Below are 16,669 nucleotides of genomic sequence, written 5' to 3' on the forward strand. Positions count from 1 at the left end.
CGACGCGCTCGGCCATCGGCCCCTGGGCTGGCGGCCAGGCCCGAGCAATCGGCGGCCGATCTGGGCGGGGCTCAGAGCGGAGGCGGCGGCCGCGGGGGCGAGGTCCGCCTGGTTGCGCCCCGGACCTCGCGGGACCGCGGCGGCGCAGGTGAGGTGCGGGTGCGGCTCTGGCTCCGCGCGCTCGGCCGGGCGGCTGCCGGCTGGAAGCGTTTCCCCCGGTGCCTGTACCTGGAGAGGGACGGCCGGGCTCCCGAGCGGCGCCTCCCAGCGTGGCTGTCCCGCAGCGGCACCGAGCCTGGGGGTGAATATTGTGGGTAACTGGTCGTAGGCGAAACTGAAAGTGCTTGGTGTCCGTGTGCACCACCGGCCTGCCCTGCTGTGTTACAGAATCCTTAGGGTCAGAAGCCTCCGAACCCTTGCACGGAACCAGGGGTTGGATTATTGAACTGAATCTGTCTCACATGCAAAGCTTTCCTTTCCTCTTCTCACCCAATCCTTTGTGCTTTCATAGTAGATAGGAAAAATAAATAAATAAGTTTTACCCTTCCCCAGCTGCTTCGTTATCCTTTGGATGCCGCTTTTATTCAGTATAATACTACGCTCAGCTCTGATGCACTTGGGGGCTTTTTAAAAATTATTAGCTTACCTTAAATCCTAGACAGTTTTCCCCAACCTGGAGTCAGTTTTGCAGTTTCTTCCTCTTTATAATCAAGCTGATCTGAGCTCTAGAAATACAAATTAGTTTTAATATTACCTAAAATTAGGATAAATTTCCTACAGAAGCACCATATTGTGCGGCTTGATAAGAAAATGTTTAGGGGCTTCTGCCCGATTTTTCACTAGCATAGTACATCTAGTTTAACAAGGTCTTTAAAACGAAGTTGTTTTGCAGTTACTTGTGTTATAATAGATCATAACCATCTTATAAACAAACTGGGTGGCTTGGCCGGGCACGGTGGCTCACGCCTGTAATCCCAGCACTTTGGGAGGCTGAGGCAGGTGGATCATGAGGTCAGCAGTTTGAGACCAGCCTGGCCAACATGGTGAAACCCCGTCTCTACTAAAAATACAAAAATTAGCCAGGCATGGTGGTGGGCGCCTGTAACCCCAGCTCCTCCACAGGCTGAGTGCTGTTTTGTTTTAGCAGCAAATCACACATAGCAGAGGTCTCTATATCTTAACATGGAGGAAGACTTCTGGTTCATTTTCATGTTAGCAAAATGAGTTTCCTCCGAGTTAATCAAAACTGGCTAGGATCAGAACTGAAACGGAAAGTATAAGGGGAAAGGCAAAGGGAGAAGCTTCTGCCCCTGTTGATAACTCTTAATTTTCTCCACTAGGAAGAAGTCCCTGAGGAGACTTCCCCATAGGAGTTCACAGAAAATATTGAAATGTCAGGTTCCACGCCATTTAAGATGACATTAGTTCATTTAGACCTTAAAGGAGCTCCACCAAAGGTCTCATACCTCTCAGAGGTAAGGACTCCCTTTCACCTCTAGAGCATCACTTTTTGCCTTGTCTTCATTCTTTAAAGTTTTGAGCAGTTTTCTGTGGAAATCGGTGCCTAGAACACAACTGCAAGGTTCTTGGTGGAGGAAGATGGTGGCAGCAGCGTTGATTTTGAATTTCCCCCATAGCCTCTCACAAAAACGGAACAACCAAGATGACAAAAAAAAAAAAAAAAAAACAAGAGAGAGGACAAAAGAAACTCACAGCTTCTTTCTTGTGGGTGGAAGTGTGTCTTTCCAAAAAGATATGTTCAAGTCTTAACCCCTGGGACCTGTGAATGAGACTTTATTTGGAAATAGGATCTTTGCAGATGTAATCAAAATAAGATGAAGTTGTACTAGAATATGGTGAACCCTAATCCAGTGATTGGCATCCTTACGAGGAGAGGGAAATTTAGAAGCTGAGACACACACGGAGGGAAGGCAGTGTGAAGACCCAGGAGGACGCCCCATGGTGCCGGCAGCCAAGAAGGTCATGATGCACCATGAACCCCGAGATGCCAAGGATAGTTGACGATCACCAGAAGCTATTGAGAAGCAAGGAAGGGTCCTCCTCTGCAGCCTTCAGGGAGAGCTGGGTCTGCTGACACCTTGATTTTGGATTTAGGGTCTTCAGAACTGTGAGAGAATAGATTTCTATTGTCAAAAAGCACCCAGTTGGTTTTTGTTTTTGTTTTGAGACAGAGTCTCGCTCTGTTGCCCAGGCTGGAGTACAATGGTGCAGTCTTGGCTCACTGCAACCTCCACCTCCCGGGTTCAAGCAATTCTCCTGCCTCAGCCTCTGGAGTAGCTGGGGTTACAGGCGCCCGCCACCATGCCTGGCTAATTTTTGTATTTTTAGTAGAGACGGGGTTTCACCATGTTGGCCAGGGTGGTCTCAAACTGCTGACCTCATGATCCACCCGCCTCAGCTTCCCAAAGTGCTGGGGTTATAGGCGTGAGCCACCGTGCCCGGCCAAGCCACCCAGTTTATGGTCATTTATTACAGCAGCCCTAGAAAACAAAGACACTCTTCAACAAAACTAGGTATCAGGGTGTCCCCACGGATCCCAAACTACAAGTGGGTGGGGCCAAAGCACAGACAGAATAACACCTGTATGGGGTTAGCGGCCAAGCAGGAGGTAACAGAGGAAAGAGGGAAACTCCGACGGTGCTAAGACCAGAGGACCCAGAAAATAGCCTCAAAAGTAAATAAAGGTCTCCCACAGGGAGAAGCGGGGCAGAGTTTTAATGGCTCCCGTCTGAGACTGAGTGCAAAGAGACTTAAAGGAGGGTGCAGGGGAGGCCGAGGCTGCAAGACTCTCAGAAATAGGTAATGAAACTTCCTTCCAGAGGAACAGCGCCCCCCGCTAAGGATAAAACAGGGAAAGAATCCACATTGAACTGGGCAGGAACAGCGAAGGGAAAGGGGAATGCTCAGGTCCTGGGGAAAGGCGTCCAGAAAAGGCGGAAGTCAAAAAAATGCTGCAGAAGTAGCTACACAGAGCCTGCAGTTTCTAATACCACATGGCAGCAGTAGAGGAGGGGCCTTGAGGCTGGCCTGTCAGCATTGCAAACACAAGAGCCTGTTCTTAAAAATGAGCAACAGGCTGGCCATGGTGGCTCATGTCTGTAATCCAGGCACTTTGGGAAGCCAAGACGGACAGATCACCTGAGGTCAGGAGCTTGTGACCAGCCTGGGAAACATGGAGAAACCCCGTCTCTACTAAGAATACAAAAATTAGCGAGGCGTGGTGACACATGTCTGTAGTCCCAGCTACTTGGGAGTCTGAAGCAATAGAATTGCTTGAACTCAGGAGGCAGAGGTTGCAGTGAGCTGAGATTGCGCCACTGCACTCCAACCGAGGTGACAGAGCAAGACACCATCTCAAAAAAAGAAGGAAAAAAAAAAGTAAAAGCAGGAAAGAGTGTTAACATCATACAAAGATAGGTAAGAAAAAGGAAGGCCGGGTACAGTGGTTCACGCCTGTAATCCCAGCACTTTGGGAGGCCAAGGAGGGTGGATCACAAGGTCGGGAGATCAAGACCATCCTGGCTAACACAGTGAAACCCTGTCTCTACTAGAAATACAAAAAATTAGCCCCGTGTGGTGGTGGGCACCTGTAGTCCCAGCTACTCGGGAGGCTGAGGCAGGAGAATCGCTTGAACCTGGGAGGTGGAGGTTGCAGTGAGCCGAGATTGTGCCAGTGTGCTCCAGCCTGGGTGACAAGAGTGAGACTCTGTCTCGACAGAAAAAGAAAAAAGATGATCTGAATAGCATTGCAGCAGTGAAGGTGCTCCAGACACACACGCCCACCCAGCAGGAAACACTGTTCCATAATATTTCATAATGAGATAAAAGATGCTCAGAAGATGACAGAAGCTGTGAAAGAACAGCATAAATCAGAAATAGAAAAGCCCAGGCCAGGCTCAGTGGCTCACGCCTGTCATCCTAGCACTTTGGGAGGCCAAGGCAAGTGGATCACTTGAGGTCAGGAATTCGAGACCAGCCTGGCCAACATGTGAAGCCCTGTCTCTACTAAAAATACAAAAATGAGCCAGGCGTGGTGGCAGGCGCCTGTAATCCAACCTACTTGGGAGGCTGAGGCACGAGAATCACCTGAATCTGGGTGGTAGAGGCTGCAGTGAGCCGAGATTGCACCACTGCACTCCAGCCTAGGCGATAGAGCAAGACTCAGTCTAAAAAAAAAGAGAGACAAGCCCAGAAATGTGGTAACTAGACAAAAGAAGTGTAAAAATTGCCTGTGGAGCTCAGAAATGAATTCTAAAGAAAAAACATTTTTTTAATGAAGACTAAACTATAAGAAGTGGAAAAGTGAGTAGACACCATGGAAAGTGCAGTATTTGGAAACAGATGACAGAAAAGAAAAAAGCAAACAGAGAGATGAAAAGGCATCCTGACAATTGAATATGGCAAAGAAGACTGAACTTACACACAGCTGATGAAAAGCCGTTCTGACTTGGGCTGGGTGCGGTGGCTCATGCCTGTAATCCCAGCACTTTGGAAGGCTGAGGCAGGTGGATCATCTGAGGTCAGGAGTTCAAGACCAGCCTGGACAACATGGTGAAACCCGTCTCTACTAAAAATACAAAAATTAGCCAGGCATGGTGGCAGGTGCCTGTAATCCCAGCTACTCGGGAGACTGAGGCAGGAGAATCGCTTGAACCCGCGAGGCGGAAGTTGCAGTGAGCCGAGATCGCGCCATCGCACTCCATCCTAGGGGACGAGCGAAGCTCCATCTCAAAAAAAAAAAAAGGCGTTCTGACAATTGAATATGGCAAAGAAGATCCAACTTACACACAGCCAGAGTCTCTGTTTCCGTTATCTGTTGCTGCGTGACAGATCTCCGAAACTTAAGGTCCCCATTCATCACCCCTTGTGTTTCTGTGGGTTGGCTGCATGGTTCTGCTTTTCTGACCGAGGCTCCTCAGGTGGTCACAGCCCCGTAACATCTAGAAACATCTGATGGCCTGTGTGGCCTTCTGTGTCCAGCAGTTCATCGCGACTGTCAGCTGGGGCTCCTTGGTTCTCCTGCACGTGTGTCATCCAGGAGGCCTAGCATGCACCTGTAGTCCCAGCTCCTTAGAAGGCTGACTCTGGAGGATCACTTGAGCCCAGGAATTGGAGGCTGCAGCGAGCCATGATCAAGCTAGCACACTCCACCCTGGGTGACAGAGTGAGACCCCGTCTGTTAAAAAAGAGGCTGGGCACAGTAGCTCACACCTGTAATCCCAGCACTTTGGAAGGCTGAGGCAGGCAGATCACCTGAGGTCAGGAGTTCGAGACCAGCCTGGCCAACATGGTGAAACCCTGTCTCTGCTAAAAATACAAACATTAGCTGGGCGTCGGGGCAGGCGCCTGTAATCCCAGCTACTCGGGAGGCTGAGGCAGGAGAATCACTTGAACTCGGGAGGCGGAGGTTGCAATGAACCGAGATCGCGCCATTGCACTCCAGCCTGGGTGACAGAGTGAGACTCCATCTCAAAAGAAAAAAAAAGAGAAGGAAGTGGGGAGAAGAACGAGGGGGAAGGGACACCATGAGTACAGCCCAGGAACAAATGAGTTCTGCACCTCCTCCCACCTCCCCCAGGTGCTGACCCCAACTCTTCAGACCCCTGCTCCCCCTGCCCCAGCTCCTCCTGCCCCGTCCCCCATGCCTTGCCATTCCCCTTCAGCCTGGCTGTCCTGTCCCCTATGCCTTGCCAGTGCCTCTCAGCCTGGCTGCCCTGCTGGGTCCCTGTACGTGAAGAGCTGCTTCTCAGTGGCTCCCTGCTGGCCGGAGCCATCCCTCCCAAGCTGAGCCACCAGCGCTAACCTGTTGAGTAGCAGCCCTGTTTTCATAGCATGTCTCCCCTGCTGTGCAAAATAGTCACTGGAACGGGGAGTTTCATTTGGCATAACAAAGTACACATTCCGGATTTAAGGTTCCCAGGAAAAATAGGAATAGCAACTCCCACAGTCTCCACAGACTGAAAGGGAAAGCGTCTCCCCGCTGTGGACGTGCCACATCGTGCTCCAGCGGCCACTTCTTCCTAACCTCTCCCTGTTTACCCCCCAGATTTTTCCTCTGTTCCGTGCACTAGGTGCAAACGGCCTCCTCATTGAGTATGAAGACATGTTTCCCTACGAGGGCCCTCTGAGGCTGCTGAGGGCCAAGTACGCCTACAGGTAACACCGCCTACAGGTACCACCGCCCATGGCAGGGACGGGCGCGGCGGGAAAGCGGGGAAGGGAGGGTTTTGCAGGGCGGGAGGAGCAGCAACCTGGAGGTGCAGGTGGAACAGTAAGGAGATGAACGGTGGTGGGTACATTACTTTTTTGTCTTTTTTTTTTTTTTTGGGGAATCTCTTTTTTTTTTTTTTTTTTTTTTTGAGGCGGAGTCTCACTGTATCGCCCAGGCTGGAGTGCAGTGGCCGGATCTCAGCTCACTGCAAGCTCCACCTCCTGGGTCTATGCCATTCTCCTGCCTCAGCCTCCCGAGTAGCTGGGACTACAGGCGTCCGCCACCTCGCCTGGCTAGTTTTTTTTGTATTTTTTAGTAGAGACGGGGTTTCACCGTGTTAGCCAGGATGATCTTGATCTCCTGACCTCTTGATCCGCACGTCTTGGCCTCCCAAAGTGCTGGGATTACAGGCTTGAGCCACTGCGCTCGGCCACTTTTTTGTCTTTTTAAATTCATCTCTTTAATTGTAAAAAATAATCATAAAATGAAAACAAAGTTTCATTTCAAATAGTCACTGGAGAGAATTTTGAAACATTTAAAGGGTAAGTAAGCATCAGCAGCACCCCCTACAGGGAAAAGCTGTATTTCCTGTCACTGTCCTGCAGGCGTTTCCTCTGTTGATGGGAAGGCCTGGAGAAGGCTGGGCTAGAGAGGGCTAGAGAGGGCTAGAGAGGGCTAGAGAAGGCTAGAGAAGGTTAGAGAAGGCTAGAGAAGGCTAGAGAAGGCCTCCACATGGGGAGAGACTGCTCTTCAGGCCACAGTTGAGCCTTGAGTTAGAGAAGTGAAGAATTAAAGGGGAGAAAATCAAAATCAATAAAATCAGGTGTGGTGGAGATGGAAGGCCCCTGCTCAGCGTTAAAATCACAGGTCTCTGTGAAAATCAGTGACAGCCCCAAAGACAAATGTGCAACGGACACTAACTGGCCAATCCCAAAGGAAGAAACAAAAGAAGCCAATAAGCGTATAAGAAAATGTTGGCCGGGCGCGGTGGCTCAAGCCTGTAATCCCAGCACTTTGGGAGGCCGAGGCGGGCGGATCACAAGGTCAGGAGATCGAGACCACAGTGAAACCCCGTCTCTACTAAAAATACAAAAAATTAGCCGGGCGCGGTGGCGGGCGCCTGTAGTCCCAGCTACTCAGGAGGCTGAGGCAGGAGAATGGCGGGAACCCGGGAGGCGGAGCTTGCAGTGAGCTGAGATCGCGCCACTGCACTCCAGCCTGGGCAACAGCGTGAGACTCCGTCTCAAAAAAAAAAAAAAAACAAAACAACAAAAAAAAAACAAAAACAAAAAAAAAAAAAAAAAAAAGAAAATGTTAAGGCCAGGCGCGGTGGCTCATGCCTGTAATCCCAGCACTTTGGGAGGCCAAGGTGGTCAGATCACTTGAGCTCAGGAGTTCGAGACCAGCCTGGCCCACATGGTGAAACCCCCTTTCTACATAAAATACAAAAATTAGGCTGGGCGCGGTGGCTCATGCCTGTAATCCCAGCACTTTGGGAGGCTGAGGTGGGTGGATCACTTGAGCTCAGGAGTTCGAGACCAGCCTGGGCAACATGGTGAAGCCCCATCTCTACATAAAATACAGACATGAGCCACGGATAATGGCATGGGCCTATAGTCCAAGCTACTCGGGAGGCTGAGATAGGAGGATGACTTGAGCCTGGTGTTAGGTTTTTTTTTTGTTTGTTTGTTTGTTTTTTTGAGACGGAGTCTCGCTCTGTAGCCCAGGCTGGAGTGCAGTGGCCGGATCTCAGCTCACTGCAAGCTCCGCCTCCCGGGTTCACGCCATTCTCCGGCCTCAGCCTCCAGAGTAGCTGGGACTACAGGCGCCCGCCACCTCGCCCGGCTAGTTTTTTTTTTGTATTTCTTAGTAGAGACGGGGTTTCACCGTGTTAGCCAGGATGGTCTCGATCTCCTGACCTCGTGATCCACCCGTCTCAGCCTCCCAAAGTGCTGGGATTACAGGGTTGAGCCACCGCGCCCGGCCGGTGTTAGGTTTTTTAAAGGGAAGGCGAGGGTTAAAGAAAGAGAGGGCGGCTCTACAGCAACACAGGTATGTTGCAGAAACCTACAGAGGTGGGGGACCAGCTTGATGCCAGAGCGTACCGCCGCTGACAGGGTGGGCACTTACAGGCTGGACGGGAGGGGCTGGGCAGTAGGGCTTGCTGCCGGGAAGATGTTGAGAGACGTTCCCATGGTGAGGCAGTTGGGTCCTTGTTCCCGGCAGAATCTGATCAGGATGTTCCTTCAGTTGGGCCCAACAGCGTGTCGTCAGGATGATCCTTCACCCCAGCAAGGTGTGGTCGGGACGTTCCCGGCCGTGTGGTCAGGATGTTCCCGGACCGTGTGGTCAGGTGGTCGGGACGTTCCCGGGCCGTGTGGTCAGGTGGTCGGGACGTTCCCGGCCGTGTGGTCAGGTGGTCGGGACGGTCCCGGCCGTGTGGTCAGGTGGTCGGGACGGTCCCGGGCCGTGTGGTCAGGTGGTCGGGACGGTCCCGGCCGTGTGGTCAGGTGGTCGGGACGGTCCCGGCCGTGTGGTCAGGTGGTCGGGACGGTCCCGGGCCGTGTGGTCAGGTGGTCGGGACGTTCCCGGCCGTGTGGTCAGGTGGTCGGGACGGTCCCGGCCGTGTGGTCAGGTGGTCGGGACGGTCCCGGGCCGTGTGGTCAGGTGGTCGGGACGTTCCCGGCCGTGTGGTCAGGTGGTCGGGACGGTCCCGGGCCGTGTGGTCAGGTGGTCGGGACGTTCCCGGACCCTGTGGTCAGGATGTTCCCAGGCCGTGTGGTCAGGTGGTCGGGATGTTCCCGGCCGTGTGGTCAGGATGTTCCCGGGCCGTGTGGTCAGGTGGTCAGGATGTTCCCGGACCGTGTGGTCAGGTGGTTGGGATGTTCCCGGACCGTGTGGTCAAGTGGTCGGGACGTTCCCGGACCCTGTGGTCAGGATGTTCCCAGGCCGTGTGGTCAGGATGTTCCCGGCCGTGTGGTCAGGATGTTCCCGGCCGTGTGGTCAGGATGTTCCCGGCCGTGTGGTCAGGATGTTCCTGGCCGTGTGGTCAGGTGGTCAGGATGTTCCCGGGCCGTGTGGTCAGGTGGTCGGGATGTTCCCGGGCCGTGTGGTCAGGTGGTCAGGAGGTTCCCGGGCCGTGTGGTCAGGATGTTCCTGGCCGTGTGGTCAGGTGGTCAGGATGTTCCCGGGCCGTGTGGTCAGGTGGTCGGGATGATCCCGGGCCGTGTGGTCAGGATGTTCCCAGGCCGTGTGGTCAGGTGGTCGGGATGATCCCGGCCGTGTGGTCAGGTGGTTGGGATGTTCCCGGCCGTGTGGTCAGGATGTTCCTGGCCGTGTGGTCAGGTGGTCAGGATGTTCCCGGGCCGTGTGGTCAGGTGGTCGGGATGTTCCCGGCCGTGTGGTCAGGATGTTCCCAGGCCATGTGGTCAGGTGGTCGGGATGTTCCCGGCCGTGTGGTCAGGTGGTCGGGATGTTCTCGGCCGTGTGGTCAGGATGTTCCCGGGCCGTGTGGTCAGGTGGTCAGGATGTTACTGGGCCGTGTGGTCAGGTGGTCGGGACGTTCCCGGCCGTGTGGTCAGGTGGTCGGGACGGTCCCGGGCCGTGTGGTCAGGTGGTCGGGACGGTCCCGGGCCGTGTGGTCAGGTGGTCGGGACGGTCCCGGGCCGTGTGGTCAGGTGGTCGGGACGGTCCCGGGCCGTGTGGTCAGGTGGTCGGGACGGTCCCGGGCCGTGTGGTCAGGTGGTCGGGACGGTCCCGGGCCGTGTGGTCAGGTGGTCGGGACGGTCCCGGGCCGTGTGGTCAGGTGGTCGGGACGGTCCCGGGCCGTGTGGTCAGGTGGTCGGGACGGTCCCGGGCCGTGTGGTCAGGTGGTCGGGACGGTCCCGGGCCGTGTGGTCAGGTGGTCGGGACGGTCCCGGGCCGTGTGGTCAGGTGGTCGGGACGGTCCCGGGCCGTGTGGTCAGGTGGTCGGGACGGTCCCGGGCCGTGTGGTCAGGTGGTCGGGACGGTCCCGGCCGTGTGGTCAGGTGGTTGGGATGTTCCCGGCCGTGTGGTCGGGATGTTCCCGGCCGTGTGGTCAGGTGGTCGGGACAGTCCCGGGCCGTGTGGTCAGGTGGTCGGGACGGTCCCGGGCCGTGTGGTCAGGTGGTCGGGATGTTCCCAGTCGTGTGGTCAGGTGGTCGGGATGTTCCCGGTCGTGTGGTCAGGTGGTTGGGATGTTCCCGGCCGTGTGGTCGGGATGTTCCCGGCCGTGTGGTCGGGATGTTCCCGGCCGTGTGGTCAGGATGTTCCCAGGCCGTGTGGTCAGGTGGTCGGGATGTTCCTGGGCCATGTGGTCAGGTGGTCAGGATGTTCCCGGCCGTGTGGTCAGGTGGTCGGGATGTTCCTGGCCGTGTGGTCGGGTAGTCGGGATGTTCCCGGCCGTGTGGTCAGGTGGTCGGGATGTTCCCGGGCCGTGTGGTCAGGGTGTTCCCAGGCCGTGTGGTCAGGTGGTCGGGATGTTCCCGGGCCGTGTGGTCAGGTGGTCGGGATGTTCCCGGCCGTGTGGTCAGGTGGTCGGGATGTTCCCGGGCCGTGTGGTCAGGGTGTTCCCAGGCCGTGTGGTCAGGTGGTCAGGATGTTCCCGGACCGTGTGGTCAGGGTGTTCCCAGGCCGTGTGGTCAGGTGGTCGGGATGTTCCCGGGCCGTGTGGTCAGGGTGTTCCCAGGCCGTGTGGTCAGGTGGTCGGGATGTTCCCGGGCCGTGTGGTCAGGTGGTCGGGATGTTCTCGGCCGTGTGGTCAGGATGTTCCCAGGCCGTGTGGTCAGGTGGTCGGGATGTTCCCGGCCGTGTGTCAGGATGTTCCCAGGCCGTGTGGTCAGGTGGTCGGGATGTTCCCGGCCGTGTGGTCAGGATGTTCCCAGGCCGTGTGGTCAGGTGGTCGGGATGTTCTCGGCCGTGTGGTCAGGATGTTCCCGGGCCGTGTGGTCAGGTGGTCAGGATGTTACTGGGCCGTGTGGTCAGGTGGTCGGGACGTTCCCGGCCGTGTGGTCAGGTGGTCGGGACGTTCCTGGCCGTGTGGTCAGGTGGTCGGGACGTTACTGGGCCGTGTGGTCAGGTGGTCGGGACGTTCCCGGCCGTGTGGTCAGGTGGTCGGGACGGTCCCGGGCCGTGTGGTCAGGTGGTCGGGACGGTCCCGGGCCGTGTGGTCAGGTGGTCGGGACGGTCCCGGGCCGTGTGGTCAGGTGGTCGGGATGTTCCCGGTCGTGTGGTCAGGTGGTCGGGATGTTCCCGGTCGTGTGGTCAGGTGGTTGGGATGTTCCCGGCCGTGTGGTCAGGATGTTCCCGGCCGTGTGGTCAGGTGGTCGGGACAGTCCCGGGCCGTGTGGTCAGGTGGTTGGGATGTTCCTGGCCGTGTGGTCGGGTAGTCGGGATGTTCCCGGCCGTGTGGTCAGGTGGTCGGGATGTTCCTGGGCCGTGTGGTCAGGATGTTCCTGGGCCGTGTGGTCAGGTGGTCGGGATGTTCCTGGGCCGTGTGGTCAGGATGTTGGGCAGGCCGAAGCCCTGTGGAATGTTTCACTTCAGCCTGGGTCTGGAAAATGGCAGGGGGCTTACAAAATGGTGCAGTTTGGATTAACACCTGAGAGCCAGAGGCTGCAGTGAGCTGATACTGCACCACTGCACTCCAGTCTGGGCAATGGAGCCAGAGTTTGTCTCAAATAAAAAGAAAAAAAAAAAACGGAAAGAAAGAAAGAAAATGTTAAACCCTCATAGTACTCAAATCAAAGAAACTAAATCAACAATGCAACACCATCCTGGCTACCAAACTGGTAAGGCTTTTAAAAAAATGGTAAGACTTGGGCCGGGCGTGGTGGCTCATGCCTGTAATCCCAGCACTTTGGGAGGCTGAGGCAGGTGGATCGAGACCAGCCTGACCAACATGGCGAAATCCTGTCTCTACCAAAAAAATACAAAAATTAGCCAGGCGTGGCCAGGTGCAGTGGCTCACGCCTGTAATCCCAGCACTTTGGGAGGCCAAGGCAGGCGGATCATGCGGTGAGGAGATCGAGATCATCCTGGCCAACATAGATGAAATCCCGTCTCTACTAAAAATATAAAAAATTAGCTGGGCATGATGGCAGGCGCCTGTAGTCCCATCTACTCGGGAGGCTGAGCCAGGAGAATGCCCGGAACCCAGGAGGCGGAGCTTGCAGTGAGCCGAGATCACGGCACTGCGCTCCCGCCTGGGCGACAGAGCAAGACTCCATCTCAAAAAAAAAAAAATAGCTGGGTGTGGTGGTGCACACCTGTAATCCCAGCTACTCAGGAGGCTGAGGAAGGAGAATCGCAGGAACTCGGGAGGCAGAGGTTGCAGTGAGCCAAGATCACGCCACTGCATTCCAGCTTGGGTGACAGAGCAAGACTCCATCTCAAAAAACTAATAATAAATAAGATAAATAAATAATTGTAAGACTCTGTGCTGGTGAGAATGAGAAGAGGAAAACTACCGGCTGGTGAACGTAATGTGGCGTCTGTTTTGGGAGGACTTCGGCTCCGTGTGTCAGAACAACCCACACGCCATGCAGCGGTTAGACCAGAAGAGAGGAACAGTGAGCCAGGGTGTGGGTCTGCGATGAGATGGTCAGGTGTTTGCATTTTCTTCATACTCTTCTAGTTTTCTTCCTACAGTGAAGACGTGTTGTCTTTTGATGTGAAAAAGTAAAGTCCCAGGGTTCCTTTGAAGCTTGAAGCAGGAATATTTAAAGACTTGACATAACTCATAAATCTATAGAATGGATTAGCCTAAAATGGTTCAAACACATACAAAAACTAGAAATAGCTTTTTTTTTTAAGATAAATTCATAAATGACAGCTCATTTGTGAAAAACAAAGAGGTTGACCCGGGGCGGTCAGCCCTTCCCAGGATGTGACCCTCCTGCAGAGGACGTGTGCCCCAGGGATTATTTCAGATTGAGCACCCTGTGGGGGCCTGCCCTCAGGCAGCTGCTGACCTGGCTCTGGGTGGACTGTGGCTCCTTCTGTAGCTTTTTTTTTTAAAAAAAAAACAGAGTCTTGCTCTGTCTCCCAGGCTGGAGTGCAGTGGTGCGATCTTGGCTCACCGCAAATTCTGCCTTCTGGGTTCAAGTGATTCTCCTGCCTCGGCCTCCCAAGTAGCTGGGATTACAGGTGCGTGCCACCAGGCCCAGCTAATTTTTGTATTTTTAGTAGATACGGGGTTTCACCATGTTGGCCAGGCTGGTCTTGAACTCCTGACCTCAAGTGATCTGCCCACCTCGGCCTCCCAAAGTGCTGGGATTACCGGCGTGAGCCACCGCACCCGGCCTTGAGTAGTTTCTTGTAAAATGTGATGACTTCATTCTCTTGTCGCGGGTTGAAAAGCGAACTGTTACTTGAGGACATGCTAAAACATCATCTTCCCAAATTTTAGAGCAGGTGCCTTTCCAGAAATCAGGATATCTGTCAAGCTTTGTGGAGTGAGGGCCTCACCGTTTCTGGAGAGCCCCCTGGGGCATGACGAGGAAGGGCTGGGGGCATGTGGACATCACGTGCTCCCCACGTGACCCTCTCTGCATGAATTTTGTCTCTTTAGCCCCTCTGAAATCAAAGAAATCCTGCATCTGGCTGGACTCAATGAGCTGGAGGTGATTCCCTTGGTGCAGACATTTGGACACATGGAGGTGAGTGGCAGGAATGGAAGTTACCTGTTACCTAGTGCCTGGCGTGGAGTCCAGGGGCTGCAGGCTGGGCCGGGCTTGTGCCCAGGGGTAGGTGCAGCAGGTCTGTGGTTGCAGGCAGCGCAGCTCAGCACAACTCAGAGAGGACTTTGGTCTAGGAAGTCCCTGTCTGACTCGGCCAGAGCTGCAGGTTGGGGCAGGCTATCTGCCTGAGGAATGGAAGGGAAGAGCCAGAAAGGGGGTCCTGGAGGCTGGGAGGTGGTTTCCTTTTTAACTTGTATTCATCAGAATATTATGTGAGGTAAAACACAGTATTAAGGAAAGAAAAGGGGTTTTTCAGGCCAGGTGTGGTGGCTTACACCAGTAATCCAGCACTTTGGGAGGCCGAGGCTGGCGGGTCACCTGAGGTCAGGAGTTTGAGACCAGCCTGGCCAACATGGCGAAACCCCGTCTCTACTAAAAATACAAAAATTAGCCGGGTGTGGTGGTGGGCACCTGTAGTCCCAGCTACTTGAGAGGCTAAGGCGGGAGAATCGCTTGAACGCGGGAGGTAGAGGTTGCAGTGAGCCAAGACCACGCCACTGCACTCCAGCCTGGGTGACAAGAGCAAGACTCTATCTCAAAATACATATACACACACACACACACACACACGTTCTTATATATACATACACACACATATATATACACATACATACACATATGTGTACACATATATACACATATTCTTTTATATATATATTTTTTATATATATATATACACACACACACATATTCTTTTTCACATCTGTATCAAACAGACAGGAAGTGATGCAACATTAACCACCACAGTTTGATTTAATGGCTCTTAGGTTCCATTTATTTCTCTAACAGATACACCATTCTGGTTTCTATTTCCACACACCGCGGGAAGGAAGGTTGTTTTCACTTACACATGCCGGTGTTCTGGGCATGCCATCGAAGTTCCTTCCCACGGTTTGGTCCTCCAGCCTTTCTAGTTGATTCTCCCCATCACACTCTGCCCTAGGACCTGGCACGTGCTCTTAGCCTCCTGCCACCTCTCTACAGAATGTCTCTCCCAAGGCCACCAGGGTCCTCCAGGTCACTAAGTCCAGGGATGGTTTTAGTCCTTTCTGGCTGGACCCTTCGGTAGCTTCTGGTATCCCCAGCTGCTCTCCTGAGCCCCACACTTTCCGGCTTCCCCCTGCCACTGACTGTGCCTCCTCGGTATCTATTTGCATTTGCCTCTCTGTAGCTGGCGGTCCCCAAGGCTCCTCTCGGCCCCTGTCCCCACCTCCCACTCTCTCTAGACGGTGCCATCTCTGCTCCTGCTTTCTCTTCGTCTTCCTCTTCCTCTTCTGTCTGCACCTCAGCAGCTCCAGACCTCCTGGGTTACAGACCCTCATCCCCAGCTTCCTGCTGGTCACTTCCACTGAGGGGCCTCCTCCAGCCTCTGGTGTGCACACCAGAAGCAGACCAGCCGCGGTCAGCACCACCACCCGCCCGCGCCCTGACCCATGTTGGTCCTGCTGCTGCTGCTCCTCCTCCTCCTCTGTCATGCAAGCACCACCCCTGTCTAAACCACCACCAACTCGCCATGAAACTCTCCTAACGGGTCTCCCAGGGCCACTCTGCCCCTCCGTGCCGCTCTCCCCACCGCAGCAAGTCACAGCACAGCTCTGACCACTCACACCTGCCATCTCCTTAAAAGACACTGTTGTCAGGGCAGAACTGATTGCCACAAACCGGGTGGCTTAAGACAACAGAAATGTTCTCTCGGTTCTGGAGACCAGATATCCAAAATCAGCGTGTCGAAGGGTTGGTTTCTTACTGAGGAAGACCCTCCATGTGTACATTTGCTATTAGTATACCCTTGTGTGCTAGTTTTTGAGACAGGGTCTCGCTCTGTTTCCCAGGCTGGAGTGCAGTGGTGCAATCTTGGCTCACTACAACCTCCACCTCCCGAGTTCAAGTGATTCTCCTGCCTCAGCCTTCTGAGTGCCTGAGATTACAGGCGCCCCACCACACCCGGCTAACTTTTTGTCTTTTTATTAGAGATGGGGTTTCAAGATGTTGGCCAGGCTGGTCTCGAACTCCTGGCCTCAGGTGATCCGCCTGCCTCGGCCTCTGAAAGTACTGGGATTACAGGCATGAGCCACGGTGCCCGGCCTAGTATACCTCCTTGGTATACCAGAAATAACTGCTTGGGTGTATTACCCATTTTTTTTCAACTTGAATTTTTAAGGTTCTTTATATGTCCTAGATGCGAGTCCTCTGATGGAATTTGCAGGTATTTTCTCCCAGTGTGGAGCTTACATGCTTTTGGTGGCATTTCTGAAAACTTGTTGTGATCACCAGATCACAGAGATTTTTCTTGTATTTTCTTCTAAAGTTTAACTTGTGTGCATTTTTCATTTAGATCTATGATCCATGTTGAGTGTGGTATTTTTATTCTTTCTCCAGAACCCTTGAACATTCAAGTTGTCTTGAGTCACAGTCTCACTCTGTCACCCAGGCTGGAGTATGTGGCACAATCACAGCTCACTGCAGCCCTGAACTTCTGGGCTCAAGCAATCCTCCCACCTCAGCCTCCTGAGCAGCAGGGACCACAGGTGTGCGCCACCACACCCTGCCAGTTTTTTAATTCTGTGGAGATACCAGGTCCCACCGTGTTGCCCAGACTGGTCTCGAACCCCTGGCCTCAAACAGGTCCCCCACTTCAGCCTCTCAGAGTGCCAGGGTTATATGTGTGAGCCGTTGC

General features: G+C 54.1%; 1 protein-coding gene across 2 annotated transcripts in view; it reads left to right on the plus strand.

Annotated features, from left to right (window-relative positions):
• Positions 1-23: 23 nt before the first annotated feature.
• The window catches only part of HEXD (hexosaminidase D), a 29,339-nt gene continuing 12,693 nt past the window's right edge, over positions 24-16,669 (plus strand). For both annotated transcript variants that reach the window (XM_071081884.1, XM_071081885.1), the window contains exons 1-4: positions 24-148; positions 1,341-1,475; positions 6,068-6,177; positions 13,824-13,911. In XM_071081884.1, the coding sequence (XP_070937985.1) occupies positions 1,392-1,475; positions 6,068-6,177; positions 13,824-13,911 (282 nt within the window). In that variant the 5' untranslated portion in view covers positions 24-148; positions 1,341-1,391. The remainder of the gene's footprint in view (positions 149-1,340; positions 1,476-6,067; positions 6,178-13,823; positions 13,912-16,669) is intronic.

The sequence above is a fragment of the Macaca nemestrina genome, chromosome 17, assembly GCF_043159975.1.
Source record: "Macaca nemestrina isolate mMacNem1 chromosome 17, mMacNem.hap1, whole genome shotgun sequence".
Classification (NCBI taxonomy): domain Eukaryota; kingdom Metazoa; phylum Chordata; class Mammalia; order Primates; family Cercopithecidae; genus Macaca; species Macaca nemestrina.